The following is a 24,400-nucleotide window of genomic DNA, read 5'->3' as shown; positions in this document are numbered from 1 at the left end:
AGAGGCCAGACTCTGTGCTGCAGATCTCTGAGACAGTGAACAGAAGGTGGAGGTCCAACTGTGATGGGACAGTTAGCAAGGACAGCGCAAGGGCATGACACTTCATCCTACATTTGTAACTTCCAGATTATGAGCTGCCTCAAGGTAAAATGCTCAGCAAGATCTGCTGCACTGTGCAGCAGCTTCTTCACTGCTGTGCACGGGCTGCTGGGCAGCCTGGAGCTGTGGGAGCACACTGCCCTAAACCTATCTTTGCTATTAAGAGGGAATGAGGCTGCAGGGCATGCTACCCCTTCACCTTCATCCTTCCTTTGGCCTCTGTGTACAGCTGGAAAGGTTCTGCCAGTATTAGATGTCTTCTCATTTTGACAAAGTAATTCACAAAGGAGGATGAGTCATGGGATACAAACCAAAGGTGAGCTGGTAGAGACACATCTCTGAGACAAGGAGACTGCCTGGGAATTAAGGTGCCAGTGTGTCTTTAGCTATGCTTCCCAGCTACAGATCATGATTAAAACACCTTTCTCACCTCTGTGGCACAGGACACACAGTCAGCAAACTCCACCTTCTCATATTTATGAGCACAGCTTTCACTGAGTGTAAGATAGAAATGTCACTCTGAAGAACAGGCCCACGCTGTTTGCAAAGCAAATTTTCCTTCCACACGTCACTGAAATAAGGACGTTTGATGTGGCAAGAATGTGACCTACCTGTTTAGTCTGATTCACATTTACCAATCTGCAGATTCAAGATGCCTTTGCCATGAAGCTGAAGGATCTGGTTGTATTCTTTGGGCATTGCATGGAAACCTGGTTTAGGCAGCTGGTTGTCGTAGTAGTGGTGGCTGATGGGCATCTTCTCTGTGGATTTGGAGAAAGGCCAGAAGCCATAGAGCTTCACATCCTCACACAGCTCAAGGGCAGCACTGGTGATCATGAACCCAGATGACAACCGGTATGCTTTCACACCCTTAGTTCTCCAGAACTGGGCAAGACTTTTCAGATAGGTGGGGTGAAAAAATATTGCCCTTTGTGCTGCTTTGAACTCTTGCAGAGTGTGATACACTTTAAAAGAAGTGGCTGTGTTGCTTCTGAAGGAAAACGCTGGCAGCAAGAGGAAAGCATCTCCATAGACTGCAATATTCTCCAGAAATTCTGTCTTCTTATCATTGAGTTTGTTGTATCTGCAAAGTGCAACATTTTAGGAGAAGAATGGAATGTATTGACAGAACTATTGCACAGCTGCACATGCACAGATGAGTTAGGAGCTCTGCTGCACCACACTGCAGACTGACACCAGCCTGTTGTATATTGGCATTATGCACTCACAAAAATGGGGCTTTTTTTTTTTACAATAAGAACGCACTTCAGAGGATTGAACTGACAACATGGGAGCTACTGAGGCAGATCAAATTCACTGCTAAGGAGAGCTGGACATGACATAGAACTGAGTGATTCAAGACATTTCAAAAGAGAATGCAAACTAATCATCATCATCATCATCCTATCTAAACATGCACTGTGATACTGAGTGTGTGCAATGTGGTTTGTGTATCAATAGGTTACACAGCAACTCCCCTCTAAAACCTGTGTGGAAACACCAGTGTGCATGTGATCAGTCTTGGTGTGTTAGATCAGTGTGTGCTCAGATTTTGCAGGGTTCTAGCTGCTTCCCACATGTTTTTAAACCAGCTGAAAATGCAGGCATCTCTGTTTAATCTCCTTTGACTGCACATGGGGATCTGTACAGACTTCAGAGAGCTAACATCATGAATTCAGAGCATTTATCCTCAGATGCTTTGGTTCCCCCACACCCAGCACAGAGACTTAGTTCTCACCACTGGATAAGTCTGTGCTCCCATACATTGAATAGTGAACTTCCAGAGTTATCCGAGAAGTGGTACAAGACACAAGGGGGTCACACAACTTGTTTCCTCCATAGATCCAAGTTGTCTGAACCAGCCAAACATACAGCACACACCCACTTTGGGACTGGCCCTCTTCTGTGGGTAGCTCTCTATCCAAGGAGTCTGTTTTAGCGGCTACCAGAGACCACTTTTCACAAATGGCTCCAGCAGAAACAGGGAAACTTAGCTTTGTTTCTCTCCACAACCTGAGAAGCATTAAACCCTCTTCTCATGCACCACATGAAGACAGAGGAGAGCAGCCACTGCCATTTCCATTCTAAGCCCTCAGGAAGGTGTTACCTGCTACCTCTTGCACAAATGAATCCATGCAAGGAGTTTAAACCTGCAGGGCTTAATCTTACAGCTTCTGCTCCCCAGAAAAGTGCCATTACCACCAGACTCTGAAACAAAATGAATGAGAGACTCTGACCGTCCTGTTGACCCTGGGTCCCTGTGCATGCAAGAGTCTCACAGCCATGACCAGTAAGAAATGCCTGAGCCTAAGTCTAGGAAGAGTGGCTGAAAGGTGAACTTTTCACCTCTACTCCAAGAGTATTCTCTGTTTCTAAGCAGTGTAAAGTACATAAAGAACCTTCAGGACAGAATTCAGATTTCTGTTCTTCCTCTGCTAGAAACCTGAACATCTCAGTCTCATCTTGTGCCCCTTTCCAGCTCTGCCACTCTCAGGTGCAGTGTAGCCCAGCTCCCCTGGTACTTCTTTTCTCCAAGACATTTCACCTACTTTGTACACTGGACAGATACAGTTCAAAAGCTGATTAAGCTTAGCAATAATAACATCAGTCTAGCCCAGTATCCAAACACAGATAGAGAAGTTTATGTGAATAAAGTCAGGATAGCTCTTTCGAGAGAGAAACAAAGTCAGTTCTGCTAAATGTTGCCAAGTTGCTTCAAAAACGTTTCAGTGCTCTCTGGATATTTAAACAACTAATTTTTCTCAATTCCAAAGTCCTCTTATAATCTCATTTCATCCCCACACAGGTTTAGCTCCTATTTCCTACAGTGTAACTCCTGTTAACCCTGGGGTGGCTTAACTGGGCTAACAAACAAGCACAGCTTTGGCAGAACACTTTGATCAAGCCCAGGCAAATCAGGTGTCAGGTCACCAAGGATGCTGAGTCACCGGACAAAGTTTTCCTTCCTCATATTCTTGTGCAGACTCACCAAGAGCTAAACCTATTTTTGTGGAAGTAATAATTCATCTTCATTTAAGTCAAAAAGGATGGGGCAAGCAGCAGGGTAGTTAGTACTCACTGCAAAAAATCAAATTCTACCCTTGAATCAATGACAAATGCCTGAGTCATTTCTATGCTCACTGCAATTTTTCATTCTTCCCCAAACACCCCAGAACTTTGTCTGATGTTGTGTCTTTGACAAATACAAACATGACAGACAACAAGAAACACTAAGATCAGTGTGCAGTAAACAAGGTACCACAGCAGCCCTTTTCCTAGCTAAGCCTCAGCTGATGCCTGCTGAAGATGTCAGATTAGCCAGCCTGCCTTTATTAGATTTTCTTTTCATCACGAAGGTGGAAAAAAAAAGCTTTGCTGAGAACAAAGCGTGAGCAGCTTCCATACTGTCCTATGGATTGCAGATGTGTGGCTTCTGTTCAAGAAACAACCTTCACCCAAATGGCCTCCAAGCAGGCTCCCTGAGAACACATCCTTAGAGTTCTGCTGACAGAGCTGCAGACACATTTCCTGAGCTATGGTCACAGCTCTCTTCTTATGCTAGGGGTCATGATGGTCATGGTGGGGAAAAGAAGGGGCCTGGGCTTGCAATCGTCATTTTTACTCTGTCATAAAGTGTGGATTGGTGTCAGCTGAGGCTTGTGCTAATCTGGGTATTGCCAACTCCTTTCTGCTACAAAAAAAGGCCAGATTGTGTAGAATCACAGAATGGCTCAGGTTGGAAGGGGCCTCGGAGATCATCTCCTCCAACCCCCCTGCCATGGGCAGGGACTCCTCTTAGCTAGCCTCAGTTGCTCAAGGTCTCATCCAGCCTGACCTTAAACACCTGCAGGCAGGAGGTATTCACAGCCTCCCTGGGCAGCCTGTGCCAGAGTCTCACCACCCTCCTGCTGAAGAACTTCTTCCTCAGCTCCAGTCTAATCCTGCTCTCCCTCAGCTTCAAACCATTCCCCTTTGTCCTGTCTCCAGACACCCTCATGAAAAGTTCCTCTGCAGCCTTCCTGGTGGATCCCTTCAGGTATTGGAAGGCAGCTAGAGGGTCCTCCCAGAGCATTCTCTTCTCCAGACTGAACACCCTCATCTCCCTCATCTTGTCCTCATAGCAGAGAAGCTCCAGCCCAGATTCCCATTTAGACTGGTACATTTAACAGAAGAGCTATGACTTAATGAAGTAATCTGCATGCACTGCTCTCTGTGCTGGTATCCCAATGGATTTCCAACAAAATCTAAATGATGTCAAACAATTCTACACTCCTGCACAGCAACAGATTTGCAGGTGCACTTACTTCTGAGCTATGATACTTGGATTAACAGTCACAAGGTTTGTTTTATTGCCAACATCCTTGCTGATGCTTCCTGTGGTTGGAGGGAGGTTACACCTGCAATCAAGAAACATTTAGTTAAGCAGCTGTGCAGCAGAAATGCTTTCTGGTTATTTGCAAATTCCTCTCTTGTGCAATGACACTTTTACATCAGCTCCCAGAGATCCCTAACCACTTTGCAAACATTAAATAAGGCTTACAGCACTTCTGGTAAAAAATCTGTAATCTACTGTGCAGATGGTTAAAATAGGGTGCAGAGAGCTAATTTGCATACATCAGCTGACAAAGCAGAAGTAAGGAGCCAGTCTCTGAATGCCCTATGTGAGCTGCTAGGAACCCCTGCCCCTCTTTCCCAAGCACTGCCTTTCTGCTGAAAGTCTTAGCTCTTACAGTGGCACAACTTGCCCAGTGTTTCCTCTAACAGGCAAAGAAAGCGTTTGTTAAAGTCAGTCACTTACTAAGTTTAGCATCTTAGTGTGCAGATTCCCAATTTGTTATCTAACTGGAAACAACAAAAAGAACTAAACCCAGTATTAGTCAGAAGTGGGAAAGCAAACAAAATCCAGTGATCAGACATCACAGAGAGCAGAACCTTCACTCAGTTACTCTGTTCCCTTTCAGGAGCCACAAAGTGTGGGTCATGTACTGAAAAGTCCAAATGACACTCTGAGCACACCTGGTTTTCTCAACCATCTATAGAGGGAGCTGAAAAAACAACTTCAATGAGATGTCTGATTGTCTGGATGTCTAACAGAGGTGAGGCAAATATCGTGGCGGTTAAAAAACCGCATTAGTGAATCACTCTAAGGCTGCAGAAACTCTGTGTTAAGCCAGAGATAAAGGTAAAAATGTGACATTTAACCACAGTGTTTCTTATTTCAGTTTCAGGGGTTTTCTTTATTCTCTTCTCTTGATTAAAAAACACACAAACAATCAAACAAAACCCACAAAAACAAACAAACATCCTAAAGGATGTTAAGGGAACAGAAATGTCAGGGTCTTGAACAATCATGTTTTCACATCACTGACAAATAATCTTTGTGCCTTGGGTTCAGCCAGGATAGGGTTGATTTATTTTTAATAATTTTACATTTTTTTTCTTTAATATTTTTTCTTTTTGTTTGGTAAGACCTCACCTGCAGTGCTGTGTCCATCTATGGGACCTCCAAGACAAGAGAGACATGGACCTACTGGAGAGGATCCAGAGGAGGCCACAAAGATGATCAGAGGGCTGGAGAATCTCTGCTGTGGGGACAGGCTGAGAGAGTTGGTGCTGTTCAGCCTGGAGATGAGAAGACTCCAGGGAGACCTTAGAGCAGCTTTCCAATACCTGAAGGGGACCTACAGAGAGCTTGGGGATGGGCTGTTCAGAAGGGCCTGTGAGGACAGGACCAGGGACAATGGTTTGAAACTGGAGCAGGGCAGAGTTAGGTTGGACATGAGGAGGAAGTTCTGCACAATGAGGGTGGTGAGACTCTGGAACAGGCTGCCCAGGGAGGTGGTTGAGGCTCCATCCCTGGAGACATTCAAGATCAGACTTGGTATGGCCCTGGGGAGCCTGCTCTAGCTGGAGGTGTCCCTGCTGATTGCAGCGGGATTGGACAAGATGATCTTTGAGGATTCCTTCCAACCTGATGCAATCTGGGACTCTGAATTTTCTTCACAGGAAGCTTGGAGCAGCCCCAGACAGGACAGCCAGTTGGGCCGGCCCATGGGGAGTTCCATACCCACTGCATAGGGTGTGGGGCTGGCTCAGTTCCTGGTGCGGGGGGGATGCCTTGTGTTTTTCACTGCTCGTTCTGTGCATCACTGCCTTACTGTTGTTCTACTTCTTGTTTCTTCCTTCTTGATATCGCTCTATTAAACTCTCCCTATCTCAATCTATGGGGTTTTGCTTTTTGCTTCCAGTTTCTCTTTCCCATCCCACCAGGGAAGGAGGTGTGGTCCAACCCAGGACACTCTGCAGTCACAGATCAGACAGGGAACTGCATTGTCCTCTCTTTAATTAGGAAGCAGCATTCTGAAATCCAGAAATCCTGAAATCCAGCAGCAGTATCTTTGAGAGGCAGAAATAAGGAATTGTCAAGATCCTGCCTTGTTGCTACCACCAGGCCCTGCACACTTCCAACGCTTCCAAGCCTGCCAGGTTTTCAGGAGCACTGCACACGCTTCAGGAAGAGGAAGCAGCTCTCACCTGAACACAAAGTCAGAGCGATCGATTTCCACTCCACAGCTGGAATTTTTCAGAATGCCTCCATTTCCAACCACAGCACAGGTCTTGAAGGGATGCACTGAAAGAGGAGAGGACTGCAAACAGACAGAGAGACACAGCTAGTGCCTTAGAAGTGTTTTGATTGTTTCATTGTGTCATCTGGCCTTGCAGGTTTAACCCAGTAAATCCCAACAAAAACACTCACCACGTAGCAGGCAGGGTTGCCAGGCCTAGACAACTAAGAGCCGAAATCAGGCACTGGCAGACTAAGAACTGGTCCTTCTGTCATTAGGACTTTAAGAGAACACTACTGGATTGTTAAAGCTGGATGAGTAACTTTTAAATACACAAAAATTATCTAGTAGTGGACTGAGCCCTTGACAAGCTGAGGAGCTGCCTGGTACTGAAGTCGGTTTCCATGCACACATGTTCCTTTGCACTGCAGCAGACCAGGGGATGTCATTGACTTGTGAGCTAAGAGAAGGTAACTCCTAGAACACTCCTTGCCTAGTACCACTAGCGTACAGGAACGAATTCCGCTCCTTCGCTCTGCTCTGCTGAGACCCCACCTCCAATCCTGTCTCCAGTTCTGGTGTCCCCAGCATATGAAGGACACAGAGCTATTGTCCAGAGGAGGCCACCTGAAGGGATCCACCAGGAAGGCTGCAGAGGAACTTTTCATGAGGGTGTCTGGAGACAGGCCAAGGGGGAATGGTTTGAAGCTGAGGGAGAGCAGGGTTAGACTGGAGCTGAGGAAGAAGTTCTTCAGCAGGAGGGTGGTGAGACTCTGGCACAGGCTGCCCAGGGAGGTTGTGAATATCTCCTGCCTGCAGGTGTTTAAGGTCAGGCTGGATGAGGCCTTGAGCAACTGAGTCTAGTTGAGAGGTGTCCCTGCCCATGGTAGGAAGGTTGGAGAAGATGATCTCCGAGGCCCCTTCCAACCTGAGCCATTCTGTGATTCTATGAATTCAGGGGAACCTGAGCACGCCAGAAAGGATAATCATGTGCCCTGGCATCACTGCTGGTGAGTGCAGTGCCAGACTAAAGAGGTTACTGTTGCTGGCTGCTCACCTCTCCACTCCTCCTCTTGACAGAGACTTGTCCTGCAGTGGGATGTTGAGTGGAGCAGCATGTGACCCAGCATGGATCCCCACCTACCATCACAACATAAACTGGTGGCTCTTTCAGTTGACATTAACATAGTTGGCTGCTGTCCCAGGGGCTTAGAAATGTCTTTTGTACCTTGTTCAGCCTCTCCTGCTCTGCCTCAACAGAGAGGCAACAGCTGGGCTTCTTTAACTGCAGAAACTGAACCCACTTGTAAAAACCTCTGCTGCAGTGAAAGTTTTAGTGATTCACAGCAGCATGAGAAACACCGAGGCTCATGGTAACTGGGATCTCATAAATCAAGAATGCCAGACACATGTAAGAGGGCTTCTAGGTGCCAGTACTTTTGAGAAATTGAGGGCATTTCTGTGCCCCTTTCTGTCTCTCCCCAGAGATTGGATGTCTGTTCTAAGCCCTGAGTTACAAAGGCTGATTCCTTTGCACAATCTGTGTTTCTGGCTGTCCAGTGGTCAACAAAGCTGCTGCCTTGGGAGGAATAATAGAAACACAGGATCACAGAACCATCTGGGTTGGAAGGGACCTTCAAGATCGTCAAGTGCAACCCCCCTGCCATGGCCAGGGACATCTCCCACTAGACCATGTTGCTCAAGGCCCCATCCAACCTGATTTTGCACACCTCCAGGGAGGGGGCATCCATAACTTCCTATGATGAATGATGAGGAGCAATGAGGAATGTCCTTATGAGAATAAGTAATTTGGGTTTGAGACTAGGAGGCTGAAGGGTGAATTTATAGCTCTCTAAAGCTTTTAGATGAGGGGAAAAGGAGGAGGTCTCTGATTTCCAGTAATAAGATGTATGGGAATGGCTCATAACTGCGCCAGGGGAGGTTTAGAGTAAATAAATTAGTAAGCATGATCCTACAGAAGAGGGTGGCTGAACACTGGAACAGGATTCTAAGAGAGGTGGTCGATGCCCCAAGCGTTTAAGAGGCATTTGGGCAATGCCCTTAACATGCTTTAGCTTTTGGTCAGCTCTGAACTGATCAGGCAGTTGGACTAGGTGATCATTGTAGGTCCTTTCCAACTGGAATAATAGAATCATAGAATGCTAGGGGCAGGAAAAGACCTGCAGAGATCATAGAGTCCAACCCCCCTGCTGTCATGGTAGGGCCATGACATGGCACAGCACAAACCCAGACAGACCTTGGGATGTCTAGACAGGCTCCATTTCTCTCCCCTCCTTCTGCAGAAAGACAGGGCAATGTGGGAAAAGGAACAAAGGGGACAGGACTCTGCCTGTCTGGTAAACAAGTTGTTTACCTGGGTGAGAGCACATAAGCTGACCACTGCTCCCCCAGATACAAGGTCTTTGTTTCTGCCTTTTATGGCTATAGCCTGGCAGAAGGCCTTCCCATTGGGCAGCTACAGGTTAGCTTCAGTGCCCCGTTGGACCAACTGACCTCTGGCCAGATGTATATAGAGGTTGATTGGGTAGTCACCTTTGCCTTGCTTCAGGCCTTGCTCAAACCTTGCTCAAGCCTTGCTTCGTCTTGCTTTAACCTTGCTTTGCCTTGCTTTAAGCCTTGCTTTAAGCTTTGCTTTGCCCTGCTTTAAGCCTTGCTTTGCCCTGCTTTAAGCCTTGCTTTGCCTTGCTTTAAGCCTTGCTTTGCCTTGCTTTAAGCCTTGCTTTGCCCTGCTTTAGGCCTTGCTTTGCCTTGCTTTAGGCCTTGCTTTGCCTTGCTTTAAGCCTTGCTTTGCCCTGCTTTAAGCCTTGCTTTCAAGCCTACTTGGACCTGTCTTGTAGAAGCTGCCTCGAGTTGCCCTGCCCTGCCTCGAGTGCCTGGTCCTGAGCCTGGGATAATGCCATGAGCCATACCCAGCAAGCCGGAGAAGCCAGGAGCCTAGAAGCCAGATCCCCCTGGCCTGCTTCCCCTTGCCACCAGCCTGGTGCCGTGCCTCAGTTTCCCCAGGAGCCAAGCCAGCGCCCGTCGTGCAGAGCGTCGTTCCCTGCCCGCTGTCCCCTGCAGCCAGCCCAGCCTGGGCCCAGGCAGTGACCTCTCCTTGCCGTCAATCTGCCGTGCCAGTGCCCTACGAGAGCACCCCAGAGCTAACACAGCAGCAGCAGCAGCATCCCCCATGGGGGTGAAACCAGCTATGAGTAATCAATTCATTGTCTTTTGGGTTTAAAGGTTCTTATCGAGCCTCCCCCTGCTGTAACTGAGGGCTCTCTGCTCTCGGGGACCATCTCTTTCCAAGTTATTGCCTCCTGGTTTGCATAGAACAGTTTGTATTTGCCCTAAGACTGCATATTCCCATTGGAAATAGACACCCCAACCATACACCCATCCTATTTCATTAATAAAGGGGTACTAATATTTTCATTAATACCCATTTGCCATATTGTTTATTATTGTTGTGAGGGTAATTAATAATTGCCCCTTCAAGACACCTGCCAAAGCAGGATCACCCAGGGTAGGTCACACAGGAACACATTCAGGCAGATTTTGAAGATCTCTGAAGAAGGAGACTCCACAGCTTCTCTGGGCGGCCTGCTGCAGGGCTCCAGCACCCTCACTAAAAAAGTTCTTTCTCATGCTGAGATGGAATTTCCTGTGATTGAGTTTATGTCCATCGCCCCTTGTCCTGTCACTGGGTATCACTGGAAAGAGCCTGGCTCCATCCTCCTGACAGCCACCCTTCCAGATAGTTGTAGACATTGGTAAGGTCCCCTCTCAGCCTTCTCACAGTCCCACATCTCTTGCAAGAGAGATGTTGCTGTCCCTTCATCATCCTCATAGTTTCCATTGAACTCTCTCCAGTAGTTCCCTGTCCCTCCTGAACTGTGGAGTCTAGAACTGGACACAATATTCCAGTCTAACCAGGGCTGGGTAGCGGGGGAGAAGAACCTCCCCAGACCTGCTGGCCACATTATTCTTAATGCACCCAAGTATCCCATTGGCCTTTTTTTGCCATCCAGGGACACTACTGTCCCATGGAGAACTTCTTATCAACCAGTCTACTCCTATTCCTATTCCTATTCCTATTCCTATTCCTATTCCTATTCCTATTCCTATTCCTATTCCTATTCCTATTCCTATTCCTCTTGTTTTATATTCTATTGCTACTCTATTCAGGTTTCCCACCAAGAAGCTTTCATAAGTTACATGCCCAAGCCTGCAGTGGAAATGGCAGGGGAATATGAGGAATATGAACTGCTGTTCCAGACTGAAATACATTTGAAAATGGGGATAAAAAAAGCAAAGCAAACATGTTCAGAGGCCTGAGTCACTAATGCAGCTGATTGGCAGGCCAGGCTACAACTTGTACTGTGTTTTGTAGCAGCTCTACCCAACAGTCTGATCTATGATACCCTGGATGCAGATGTTCCACCACCACAGAAAGGCCAGAAGGGAAGGAAGTTAATAGAAAGGTCTTACAGGGGGAATGAAGAAGTGCATCCAGGGCCTTTCTTCCAGAGGAATCAAAGAGAGCATCTCCCAAAACATGTATGATACTGCAATTAGAGTAATAGGTAAAGATAAAATTCTTACCACAGGCAGCATCTTAAAAATGTCCTTGGTAATGAGAATGGTCTTTTTACTGTCCACTTCATAACTCATGTTACTTCCCAGTGGGGTGTTGTTTTGAGAAGCAATAAAATTGTGAACTGCATCACAGCATGAAGCTAATTCTGACCTGCAAAAAACCCAAACAAAACCTGCTCAAAGACTGGCAAATAAGTAGGGGAGCAGTGGTAGAGAAGGAGTTGAATGAAAACCAGTGCTAATTAACTAAGCAACAAATGGCTATATGAACCCTCTATAAATGTCATTTCCCTCCACTTGCTTTGCAGAGCAAGTCCATTTTCACAGCAAATGTTCATAAACTAATCAGACCAAGAACTCCTTTCCATATCCTGTTTTTCTCTTTTGGTCTACCTCTCTCATCCAGAGAAAGTTGTAACCATTATTGATTGCTAAGCTTATTATAGAAACCCTGACAGACTTCAGTCCCCAAATAATTATTTCAACGAGTGATTGTAAAACAGTAGAAGGCAGGATAAAGAAAAATGCAAGGAGATTAAAGAAATGATGATAGGAAGTACTGGCTTAGTGAACAGCTAGATGGTTGCAAGCCAGTTCATTAATAATAAATTTTGCAACTGTCCAGCACAGCCTTTCCTGTGCACACTATCAAAGATGTCAAATAAATTACATCACAACTTGCAAATAAAGAAGATGGATTTCTTTGTGGTAGGCACAGACAGCCTAGCTTCTCCTTAGAACATCTAGCAGGAGTCCTTACATAGATAGGAGTGCAAGGGATTCAAACTTCTTGTAGGAGTGCAGGCTATCACCCAGCTCACAATGCCTGTTAGCCCCAAACTTATACAAAAAATGTGTGTAAATAAAAATAGGATGTGTGTAAATGCCCTATATTACTAAGAGTGAAATGAAAACTCCTCCAGACCCAAAAAGCTCCAACTCATTTTGCTTTAGGGAACAATGTTCTGTCTCTTGTCACTGGGTCTGATTTTCAGACTGTAAGGCTGAAATATTCGTGGCCAGCCATTATTTCTCAATTGGTAAGACAGGACTGTCTCATTAGGTGACATACTAAGAGAACTCACCTCTCTGAGCATAAAAAGCATTGCTAACAGAACTGTTTGGGATTTTGAAGACAAGACAGCAGGGAAATTATAGCAATTCCTGGCCTAACACTGAAGGTTAACTGTGAGGGAAATAAAAACAAAAATTTACAGTTATAGCAAGAGGAATAGGAAAATTTTACTCCATGGGATTACAGAATTATAGAATTATTTAGGCTGAAAAACTCCAACCACTAACCCAGCACTGCCAAGTCCACCACTAAACCATGTCCCATTTCATACTTCAGTACACATGGTAAACCAAGCCATTGGAGCTGGTTAAATAGTACAGGCCAACTTGTGGCTGGAAGTAAGCTGACTCTCATTAGGTAAGGCACAGGTAAGAGGACTTGCTTCAACAATGTACAGAGAGTAAATGTCCTAATAATTATATAAAATTATTTCTGATGAAGCTGAAGCATAATCTAACACATGGAAAAAGCCAAGGGCCATGGTTCCTGGAAGACAGGGAAGAGAATGAACAAATCTGGGATAACTCACACTCTTACTTCTCTTCAAATAATGGTCAAAATGGAGGAGAAAATGTTTTGGAAGGTTGTTTCAGTTTTGGGTTTTTTTTCCATAATATACTTATTTTTATTTTATATTAATTTTATTTCATAAAATACCAGAGGAAAAAGTACCAGTTAAGTTGTCAGAGGGCATAGTGGTATGGGATTCACCCCTTTAGAATACTGAGCTCTGGAACTCTTAAAGACATTTCCAGATGTGTGAGGAATGCTGGGAATGGCTGAGCACTAGGATGGCACAGATGTGAACCAATCATAGCACAGGGGTCTCCAGGGAATGCTAGCAGGCAGTACGACTGCTGAGGAGAAACAGTAGGGTTGGGATTCCCACAAGCCACATCCAGCTCCGCTCCTGAACACAGTGATCTGCACTGCCTTCCTCAAAGCCTTTGGGGGCATGAGGATCTGTGCTCAATGACAACCCCCAGATGTAAAGGTGGGGACGGAACTGTGTGTCGGTGTGAGCTGAAATTCCACCCCCCCCACTGACAATAACCAGGCTAGCCCAGTCTGGAAGCAAATGAAAAGCTGTATTTACAAGCAGAGCCTAAAATCTACAATGAAATGCAATGAATATGTACAAATATACAAAATTCACAACATTTACAAATATATACAATCAACAGAAAAGCACAACCAAGCTCCCTTCGCTTCCCCCCAAGGGGACCCTCCCAAAGGGGCCTCTCTCTCTCCCAGGAGCTTCCCCCCAGGGCCCCCTGGACAGAGAAGCAGAGTTAGTTAAGCAGAAAGTTGTTAACTTAGCTGCCAAGGTCAGTACGTGTTATCTTCGGCCAGAAGAGAAGAAGAAACAGCAGCCAGACAGCCCAGCAACTGCCCCCACTGCCGAACGCAGAATGTGCAGAATGCCTACTTTGTTTTGGGTAATAGTTCTTAAACATTTCTATCTATCCAATGGAAGTGTTTAGAACAATCAGTATTTTGATTTCTTACACCCAATAGTGACTTATTTACAGTCTTTCACTTTCTCTGTTCTGAACTTTGCAAGGAAAAATTAAAAAAACAGTTTCAAACCATCACAAACTGAGACTCTTGTGAGTAGGAGGTGCACATGCGGTGAACACAACTTCTCTGGCCATAGAGTGTCCTATGTTAAACATACAGAAGACCACAAAGGGAGCAGTAAGGTAGCACAGCGCAGTGATGAAGTTTGGGAACACTGGATGACTTTGAGCCACTCTTGACTAGAGTCCATTTGCTTTTCTTTCTTGTTTTGGTGGATGGGAGAGATAATTTGGTTACTGTAATTAAGTCAATCTTCATTCCCCCAAACCGCCAGCGCTCAGTACCCAGCGTGTTGTTGACCAGACAGATAATTACAGTGACAGCATTCACAAACCCACCAGTTACAGTTCCACTAAAACTGCCACAGTGCCTTGTCCAGGTGAACACAGGACTTTCAGAGCCCTTGACACAAAGCCCAGCCTGGAAAGGCAGGCAGGGAGGAGAACCCCAGCTCCGTGCCTGCTCCCCTGGTGTTCTCCTTGCTCTGCAGCTACAACCTTCTGTAACCAGCTCTTTCAACCTTACTATACTGCAGGAATGAGAGGATTCAGGTATCAGAAAGGCTCTGAGAGCACCACCAAGCCACAGTACCCCTTGTGCAGCCCCCTCTGGGACCACCCACACCCTGCCCATGGCCCAAGATCCCACGGGATGAGCTGGGATCCCACTCCCTGTCCCTGAGGGAGCAGCCATCCCTTACTGCTCCCTGCCAATTACATGACAATGTGGAGGAGTCACAAAACCAACCATTTTGATTTCTTTGCATTTTTTCCTTAAAGCTAAATGAAGCAGACCTAAAATTTTTCTGTGTCAACCGCAAGGGCATTCAGAGGAGAAGGACTAATGGCAGAATATCCTTGCCTGGCTTTAGTAAAACAGCTGGTTAGTGTGTGATGGCTGCCAGAGCCTGAAAAAGCAAACTGATGATAGATAGCATTCATTAATAGCCATAATGTGATTTGCCTTTTCATTACTCATCCCACAAGAGTGAGTGCTTCAATAAAAACAGAATCAGCCTGGGAGAAAAACAGGTATCACAATCAGAGTTAATAACAAAGTAATAGTTTAAGTTAATATTATGGACCCACTAAGGAAGTCAAACAGAGCCAAGCTAGCTCAGAAACTCTGTGGGAACAAGAGAACCACTTGGACAAAACAATTCATGATTCATAGAATGGTTTGGGTTAGAAGGGACCTCAAAGCTCATCCAGTTCCAGTCCCCTGCCATGGTCAGGGATACCTCCCACCAGCCCAGGTTGCTCAAGGCCTCATCCAGCCTGGCCCTGAACACTTCCAGTTAACCAGGATCCCCAGGGGGCTTCAGCACTCGCAGGGGAACAGGAACCTGTAGAACCTGACAAAACTGAGAGAACCTAAGAGCATTTCTTTTGTGTAAACTGCCCTTCAGTGTGACACCAGTGCCTGTAGGCCTGGGGCCACAGGGCACTTCATGCCAGCATTTTAGTGCCATTACACATTGGACTGAATTGGATAGCAAACTGGCTGGCCAGCCAGGCCCAGAGAGTGGTGGGGAATGGAGCTAGATGTGGCTGGTACCCTGTGGTAGTTTTAGGCTGTACCTTTAAAATTTTTTCACAGATCTTGAACAGAAAGTGGTAAAGTGTAAAGAAATCACCAGTGGATGTTAAAAGGAAAATAATGATAAGGTAGAATCATAGAATCAGTCAGGGTTGGAAGGGACCACAAAGATCATCTAGTTCCAACCCCCCTACCATGGGCAGGGACACCTCACACTAGATCAGGCTGGCCAGAGCCTCACCCAGCCTGGCCTTAAACACCTCCAGTGGAGAGGTAACAGACTTACACTAGTTGTACAAAACAATCTGTCTCTCTTTTCACTTCTTTGCTGAAGCTGACTGATAATTCTCCTGGCTTTACTGACCTTGACTGCACTGCTTTGCTGTGACTGGTATTAACAACAACTTCTCTGCTCTGTCTCTTGTCCCTTTTGTATACAGGGGGTTAAGGAGGGGAGCAGGGGAGTGAGAAGCTATTAGCTCCCCTGGTTTTGGCCAGGGGGTTCCTGTGCTGTTTATCATTTGTAAATACCTGTAAATATTGTAAATATTGTATATTTGTACATATTCATTGCATTCCATTGTAGATTGTAGTTTTGCTTGTAAACACAGCTTCATTAGCTTCCAACTGAGCTGGTCTGGCAAAATTTAATATTGGGGGGAAATTCCAACCCACCACATCCCCAGTCACCAGTGGTGTCCCCCAGGGCTCAGCACTGGGGCCTGTCCTCTTTAATGTCTTTATCAATGATCTGGGTGAGGGCATTGAGGCACCCTCAGTAAGTTGGCAGATGGCACCAAGCTGGGTGGATGTGTCCATCTGCTAGAGGGTAGGGAAGCTTTAGAGGGGGATCTGGACAGGTGAGACCCATGGGCCAGGGCTCATTGGATGAAGTTCAACAAGTGCCAGGTCCTGCACCTGGGTCACAGAAACCCCATGGTGACCTACAGACTTGGGACTGTGTGGTTGGAAAGCTGCAGCTTGGAGAGGGACCTGGGGGTGTTGGTTGGCAGTCACTGACCATGAGCCAGCAGTGCCCAGGGGACCAAGAAAGCCAAAGGCATCCTGGCTTGGGTCAGAAGCAGGGTGGGCCTCAGGGCCAGGGAGGAGATCATCCTCCTGTGCTCAGCACTGGGGAGGCCACAGCTGGAGTGCTGTGTTCAGCTCTGGGCCCTCACTGCAGGAAGGACATTGAGGGGCTGGAGCCTGTGCAGAGCAGGGCAGTGAGGCTGGAGAAGGGCCTGGAGCCCCTGGGCTAGAGGAGGGGCTGAGTGAGCTGGGGGTGTTGAGGCTGGAAAAGAGGAGGCTGAAAGAGATCTCATTGCTCTCTACAGCTCCCTGAAGGGAGGTTGCAGTGAGCAGGGGGCAGCCTTTGCTCCTTGGTGGCAAGAGACAGAAGCAGAGGAAATGGTTCCAAGCTGCACCAAGGAAGGTTCAGACTGGATGTTAGGAAATATTTCTTCCCTGGAAGGGTTCTCAGCCACTGGAATGTTCTGCCCAGGGCAGTGTCCACCATCCCTGGAGGTGTTTCAGCAGTGTGTGGAGCTGGTGCTTAGGGACATTATTTTCTTGGTTTTTGGTGTGAATCTATACTTGAGGCTACTTAGAATTGGAATGTGCTGCCCAGGGAGGTGGTGGAGTCACCATCCCTGGAGGTGTTCAAGAGGGGATTGGACGTGGCACTTGGTGCCATGGTTTAGTAGTCATGAGGTCTTGGGTGACAGGTTGGACTTTATGATCCCTGAGGTCTTTTCCAACCTTATTGATTCTGTGATTCTGTGACATGGTTTAGTGTTGAGCCTTCAGTGTAGGGTTCTACTGGATGAGCTTGGAGGTCTCTTTCAACCAGATATATTCTGTGAGTCTGTGTTTGTGTGAATTGAGGTAGGAGGAAGTGAAATGTGGATGGGGTTGGGCACTGTAGATTTGTCAAAATATGCAAACCAACACTCTAATTAGTAGACGGTCAACTGTCCTCTAAGGCCGCGGTGGGGAGAATGAAGAAAATCGTCTTAATTTGCACTACAAAAAGCCTGAGTTCAGCATTAGGAAGCAGATTGAAACAGGCTGCTGATGCAAGGTGCAGCATTTCAGTGACTGGATAGTTTAACAGATATTGTCCAAACTTCTTCCAGCAATGGTCTGAGGCCACCTGATTCTGTCACCTTTTATGAACACCTGTAAAAGTGAATGCCTGTAAAAAAATGAGTCCTGTTGTAAAGCACTTTCCCATTATCCACGCCGGCACTGCCTCCACAGACAAAGCTTTGTGGATCTTCAGTTATGCAACACAGAAACATCCCATAAAAGGGATAACCAAACCTTAAGTCAGACTAGCAAATATTTGAAGCCAACACTCCTGTAAGCCTGCTCTGCATGCTTCCCAGCACAGTTTCTAGTATCATTTGACTAAAGGGCAAAGCACTCCAAGCAACACTCCTTTCAGGGAGCTGTGGAGAGCCAGAAGGTTTCTCCTCAGTCTCCCTTTCTGCAGACTAAACACTTCCAGTTCCCTCAATCACTCCTCACCAGACTTGCTCTCCAGACCTTTCACAGCTTTGCTCCCCTCCTCTGGACATGCTCTACTGCTTAAGTGTCTTTCTTGGAGAGAGGGTCCTGAAACTGCACCCAGTACTCAAGCTGTGGCCTCACCAGGGCTGAGTACTAAGATCACTTTCCTGGTCCTGCTGGTCACACTATTCCTGACCCAGGCCAGGATGCTGCTGGCTTTCTTGGCCTCCTGGGCAAACTCTCAGCTGATGTTCAGCTGGCCATTGAATCGCTGGTGCATGTGAGCTGTTGTACTGTACACTGGAAAACAACAAAGCTTAGCTTCATATTGCAGAAACTGCCAAGACAGTACAAGAAGCCACAAAAAAATCCATTCTATAACAGAAAAATGTCTAGGGTCCAGCCACAAACGCTGAGATTACCTTTGACCTATGTCCACTGTTAGAATATTTTTAATGACCAAGCAATTATCTGATTGTACTGCCTGGAAGCTCTAGACAATGATAGGGGTTTCTCCAGGTTCTTATCAACACAAGCCAATGGCATCCAAGTGCACTGAGGTATATTTCACCAGTTCAGAAAGGACTGGTTACCTCTGCTCCCTGAAACAGAATGTCTTGAAGGGGGACACCACACTGACAACCCCTGAGCTGTCTGTAAATGAAGTAACATCAGAAATAGCTAAGATAATGAAAGCCAACAGGGTTGAATCTGAAATTAAAGCTGAATACATAAAAAGTGTAATAAAATTTTCAGACCAAAGACTATTTAAAGAGCCTGCCGTGAAGACATTAATGAAAGCAAAATGAGGTTCCTCCAGCCTTTATGAAGGTGCAGTCTGCAGAGCAATTAACAGATCCAATCATTTCTCCAAACTGACACCAATTACTATCTCTCCACCCAGGCTTTTTCTCTTTTGAAACAGAAATATGTCTTTGAATATACACTCCGTGTTTTACACAGGATCTGTGAAACCTACACAGCAAATGCACTCTTCCATCACACTGCAATCTCAGAGCTCTGCATATTTGTTTTGATACTGGAAGGAAAGGTTTCAGAGTACAGTGGAATTATCGATCTGTTTAGTGTTAGGAAAGCTAAGTACTGGGAGCTTATGTAAGCATAAATTGATCATGCAGGGTATTTTATTTGTGTTTCAACTGTGGCTCACTGCAGCACACATTGTTAAGCAATGCTCTTATATATGTTAGAGTTTGGCACACCACGAATTAACCTCTTCAAGAAGCAGGAGGGCAAGGAAGATGTGAAGGGCCTGGAGAATAAATCTTGTGAGGAGTGACTGAAGGAGCTGGGGATGGGTAGTTTGGAGAAGAGGAGGCTGAGGGGAGGCCTCGTTTCTCTCTACAGCTACCTGAAAGGAGGTTGTGGAGAGGTTGGTGCTGGTCTCTTCTCACAGGTAATTAGTGAGAGAACAAGAGGGAATGGCCTCAAGCTGCAGCAGGTCAGGGTTAGACTGGACAGAAGGAAACATTTGTTCCCAGCAAGAGTAGTCAGACATTGGCACAGGCTGCCCAGGGAGGTGGTGGAGTCACCAACCCTGGAGGTGTTTAAAAGTCGTTCAGATGTGGTGCTTGGGGATACAGTTTAGGGGTGACCCTTGTAGAGTAGGATCAGTGGTTGGACGTGATGATCCCAAGGCCCTTTTCCAACCTGAACAATTCTGTGATTCTAAGGAGTGGGATTTTATAATCTGTAGGAATGTTTAATATACACTTTTCAAAAGAGAGATTGAAGTGAGAAAAGGGTAATAGAGGTCAAATGGAATAAAAAGCAGGAGAGGAAATTATAGGACTGGGAAAACAGGTTGGTCTTTAACTGCTCTTTTCAAGAGCCAGAGTTCTTTTTTAAGGTACTGATGTTTTAAAAGAAAGTTAAGAGCAGTTTGGAGCAGTGGGCCTGCTAAACTGCAGAGGGTTTTCAATTGTTTCACACTTAGGAATTTCCTTCTCCCTTCATTGTCAGATGCAAGTACCATTGGTCAGGAATTATATTTCCATGGAGGAGAGGCCCAGTATCCACAGGTCACACAGGGCTGATGTCACTCCTGAAGACCCACTGCAGGCTTTGCCTGGCTTCAAACTCAGTGAGAGAGCCCAGAAACACACTGCCCAGAGGTTCCTCTGATAAACCCAGCATCTGCTCAGCCTTTCTCTGGATCCTCTTTCCCTACCAGTGATTTCAAGGGCTGCATTAGCTATTTGTTAGCCTCCAGCAAAATCAGGAGTTGCAACAATTCAGAAAATCTGCTGATTATTTGCCACGATGAATGAGAATAAATCAAGCTTAAAAGTCTGTAAAGCAAAGAGGTGAGGATGTGTGAAAAACAATTACAGCATGCATCCAATTGAGCTCTGTAATTTGTTGCACTAATGAAATATTTCTTTTAAGTGGAAAACCTTTGAAGAATAGTAATACAATAATTAATATTCAGGTTACCTAGGGAACCTGACACTCTACTGACTGTAGCTAGAAAAGCTTCTACAGAGTAAGCTACCCAGCATGGCTCTTTTATGGAGCTTGAAGAATGATGTTTCCAGGTAGCTGTGAGATTAGTTCCTCTCCCGTTCCAAGTTTCTACTGATCCTCTCTTACAACCAAGAAATCTGAGGACGCGCTTTGTCTAAAACAGGTAGAGCTGATGTAAATCTGAAAAGGGAGGAAGAATTCAGGTTCTTTAGAAACGAAGGGATAATGTGGAGATGCTCAATGGCAGTAAAGCCATAAAGAAATAAAAAACAAGAGAAGCAGAGCTGAATTTCAGAACAGAAAGGTCTGAATAAAAAATACTTCAGTAGTTCTCTATATGTCAGGAGCGGTAAATGTTGCAGAAGACTTTCCCTAAATCACTGTTAGTGGGCTGCTACTTACACCACTTCTGGCTTCTGTTGGGAAGTTAGATTAAACCTCTTTAGCAGTGGCTGACAAACGCTACAGTGGGGCACAATAAATCTTCGCTAGGTTGTAAGAGCAATGAACCAATTGCTTGCATTTTCTCTGAGGGCAGCCTAAATCCAGCAATGTTGATGTCAGCATCAGAGATACTGAAATAAGTGAATGGTTGGGAGACTGGTTACCCAACAGAGGCTGCACAAAAAACAACCAGAGAAGAGTCACTGTGGATATGGGAGGTGTTAAAGAGAACATCATTGCTTGTATTTGCCTCATGTTTCTTCATGCGTTTGAGAGAGGCATGGGTAAGCACCATGTAGCTGTTAAGAACCACTGGCCACTGCCAGACAGCAATCAAGCCAAGTGTGTGAAACTGCATAACAGAGCAGCTTCAGAGGAAGCCACTTGGAAAGGACAAGGGCAGCTCTCTGACAACAAATGGACACATTTTTCACAGCTGTATGGCAAAGCTGGAATCCTGCACTCTGTGTACAACAAGCTGGCGAAACCACTGTGCCTTGTGCCATGCATGGCTGTCAGCTGCAACTCTTCTGCCCAGTACAAAGTATTCCTTTCCTGCATCCCACTCCTAATTCATATTCTTTTATTTGGCCTGGATCTGCTGGCGATGTGGCTGACAAAGACAGACACAGTGCTGTCTTCTAGGAACACAAGCATTACATCACATATTCCTTCACTCCAGTACCAGCACAATGGCAGCCAACAGCAAAAGCGGCAAAGGGAAACACAAGGAAACCTTTCTGAGAAATTCACTACCCCATCAGAAGTTGCTTTTCAACCTTATTAATTAGAGGTTAGTTTATGCCCTGAAGTAAGAGGCATTAAATCCCTCATGAATATGTATGTCTGCTCTTCAAAACTCCAGGACGATACCAACACCAGGCTGGAGAAGCGTGGATGTGTTTGTTCCACTTCACAGATGGGCAAACAAGGAGAGAAATCAGGGAGCTTCTCTGTAGTGGGGTCAGCAGACAGACTTCTAGTGGCACAGGCAGGTGAGAAATACAACACAGGCAGCCTCAAGCTCTCCTTCTGAAGGTGGCTAGCTGCGTTACCCAGCCCCTGCTCCCAGCCCTTGCTCCCAGCCCCTCTGAGACTCATTCCCTCTCCTGAAAAGTGAGTGTGTTTATCTACCTGACAGAGGAGGTTTTTAGAATGGGGTAATATTTGTCTCACAATTATTTATGCATTGCTGACTCTAGGCAAAGCTAGGAAAAGGAAGAGGTGCACTGCCAGAGGATTATTTGTTCATTTATTTCACCACATTTCTAGAAGCTTTGCTACCACAGAGCTCTGCCAGTGCATCATTTCTCACCTAATGTCCTTGTGTCCTTGCAAAACTAGTTCCCAGCTCTTTTGCTTAAGTCTGCTAAATAAAGTTGGAAGTGATGTGAGCACAGACTGTACACAGATTTAGTCAGTGAATTTTGTAATTAATTTGGTTTTCTTTTTTTTTTTTTTTAATTAGCTATTATTGTTATTTAAAGCCTCTATTGACCAACTGCTAAGAGCCTTGAAAGTCTCCAGCCTGGTCTGGGAGCAAGAACAACTGTAATATTTTAATATCCTATTTCCAGAAAACAGGGAGGAGCTTGAGAGAATGGAAACAGAAAGAAAAGGCTTATACAACAGCACACATCTTTTGCAAAATAATAACCTGAATGCCCTAAACCACAGCAGCATCCTTTGATCACATCGATGGAAATTCTGGGTGATATCAAAGTAGATTAAATTGCATAGACACAGAAGAATGCACAATGCTGTCATCAGAACTGCAGCATGGGCTGTGACCATGTGAACTATCTGTATTGCCAGTCTGGGTATTAAAATGCAGTCACAGCCTAACAGCACAGCTTTTGAATGTTAAGTAATTAGAATCATAGAACCATAGCATGGTATGGGTTGGAAGGGACCGCCAAAGCTCATCCTGTCCAAATCCCTTCAGTCAGCAAGGGACATTCTCCACTAGATCAGGTTGCCCAGAGCCCTGTCCAGCCTCACTTTGAATATCTCCAGGGATGGGGCCTCAACCACCTCCCTGGGCAACCTGTTGCAGTGTTCCACCACCCTCATGGTGCAGAAATTGTTCCTCACATCCAATCTCAATCTGCTCTGCCCCCATTTCTTTCTCATCCTGTCCCTGCAGGCCTTTGCAAACAGTCTCTCTGCAGCCTTCTTGTAGCCCCCTTCAGGTACTCAGAGGTTGCTATTAGGTCTCCCTGGAGTCTTCTCTTCTCCAGGCTGAACACCCCCAGCTCCTTCAGCCTGTCCTCGTAGCAGAGCTGCTCAAACCCCTTGATCATTTTCGTGGCCCTCCTCTAGACCTGCTCCATCAGGTCCACGTCTCTCTTGTGTTGAGTAGCCCATAGCAGGACACAGCACTGCAGGTGAGGTCTCCCCAGAGCAGAGCAGAGGGTCAGGATCCTCTCTCTCCATCTCTGGCCATGCTGCTTTGGATGCAGCCCAGGCCATTAGCCTTCTGTGCTGCAAGCTCACACTGCCTGCTCCTATCCAGCTTCTTACCTACCAGCACCCCTATGTCCTATTCCTCAGAGCTGCTCTCAATCTCATCATCCCCCAGGCTGTATTGATAGTGAGGGTTGTTCTGGCCCAGGTGCATAACCCTGCACTTGCAAGAGTCTGCCAGCCTGTGCTGAACCACGGGTTTCAGATTTTTTTCCCCTTGGTATTGGAGCTAAGCTAAAGCCGCAAGCTCACCTCAGTGTACACGCAGCCCCCAGTTCCTCGCTGGCTTCCTGCACCCCCTAGTTTTCACTTTTGAACACTTCACTGGTCTGCTGACCCATCTTGACTACTTACAACCCCCATTCCTTGCTGGAAGGCAGACTCAAGAGGAACTGTAAGCATCTCGTAGCTGAAGTCCAGCAGTTTAGATAGAAGCTATCACGTTTGATTGCCATAGGCCTAGAAGATGCAGGAAAAGTTGGCTTAATGGAAAGGAGACTGTAGAAGCAATAAATGAAGAATTCCATCTGGAATGAGGAGTGGTTGCTCTGCCACTGACTCATACACCCAGCACAGCAGCAGAAGTGGCAGACTGCGGTTAAGTTGCAGCTGGGCCATTCGGAAGGATGAGAAAAGAGTTTGGCAAACAAAAAGACTAAATGCAGCTGGGTGAAGAACAAGAGAGAGCATCTTTACCTCTTGTCAGTTCTGTAGAAGACACCTCCTTGTTCTGAAACAGAACAGGCTGCTTCTACAGCTCCTTGCCATGCTCTGGCACTTCTGTGCACAGCTAAAACCTGCCTGAGTTAAACCTGAGTTTGTGAAACCCTAACTCTGTGTATCTCCTGCCTAAGCTTGGCAAGGTACCATCATTTAGTGATGATACACAGCAAACACATGCACCTGTGTGGCACACAAAGCTTCACAGCCTCCTCCCAAATTGCTTCTCCCAAGGGTATCATGCTGAGCATGCCAATAGTAAGTTTACTGTGCTAGGTAACTCCAAAGAGTGGAGGGCAACTCAGTTTACTTA

At 46.1% G+C, this 24,400-nt stretch overlaps 1 protein-coding gene across 2 annotated transcripts in view; it reads right to left on the bottom strand.

Moving 5' to 3' along the window:
• Positions 1–714: 714 nt before the first annotated feature.
• Positions 715–24,400, bottom strand: part of ST8SIA6 (ST8 alpha-N-acetyl-neuraminide alpha-2,8-sialyltransferase 6) — a 38,316-nt gene continuing 14,630 nt past the window's right edge. For both annotated transcript variants that reach the window (XM_054390133.1, XM_054390134.1), the window contains 4 exons: positions 11,271–11,415; positions 6,634–6,746; positions 4,404–4,496; positions 715–1,183 (listed from right to left, as the gene is read on the bottom strand). In XM_054390133.1, coding sequence (XP_054246108.1) covers positions 715–1,183; positions 4,404–4,496; positions 6,634–6,746; positions 11,271–11,415 — 820 coding nt within the window. The remainder of the gene's footprint in view (positions 1,184–4,403; positions 4,497–6,633; positions 6,747–11,270; positions 11,416–24,400) is intronic.

This window comes from Indicator indicator, chromosome 20 (assembly GCF_027791375.1).
Source record: "Indicator indicator isolate 239-I01 chromosome 20, UM_Iind_1.1, whole genome shotgun sequence".
Classification (NCBI taxonomy): domain Eukaryota; kingdom Metazoa; phylum Chordata; class Aves; order Piciformes; family Indicatoridae; genus Indicator; species Indicator indicator.
The sequence above is the reverse complement of the archived record's forward strand: the minus strand, read 5'-3'. Positions and strand labels throughout refer to the sequence as shown.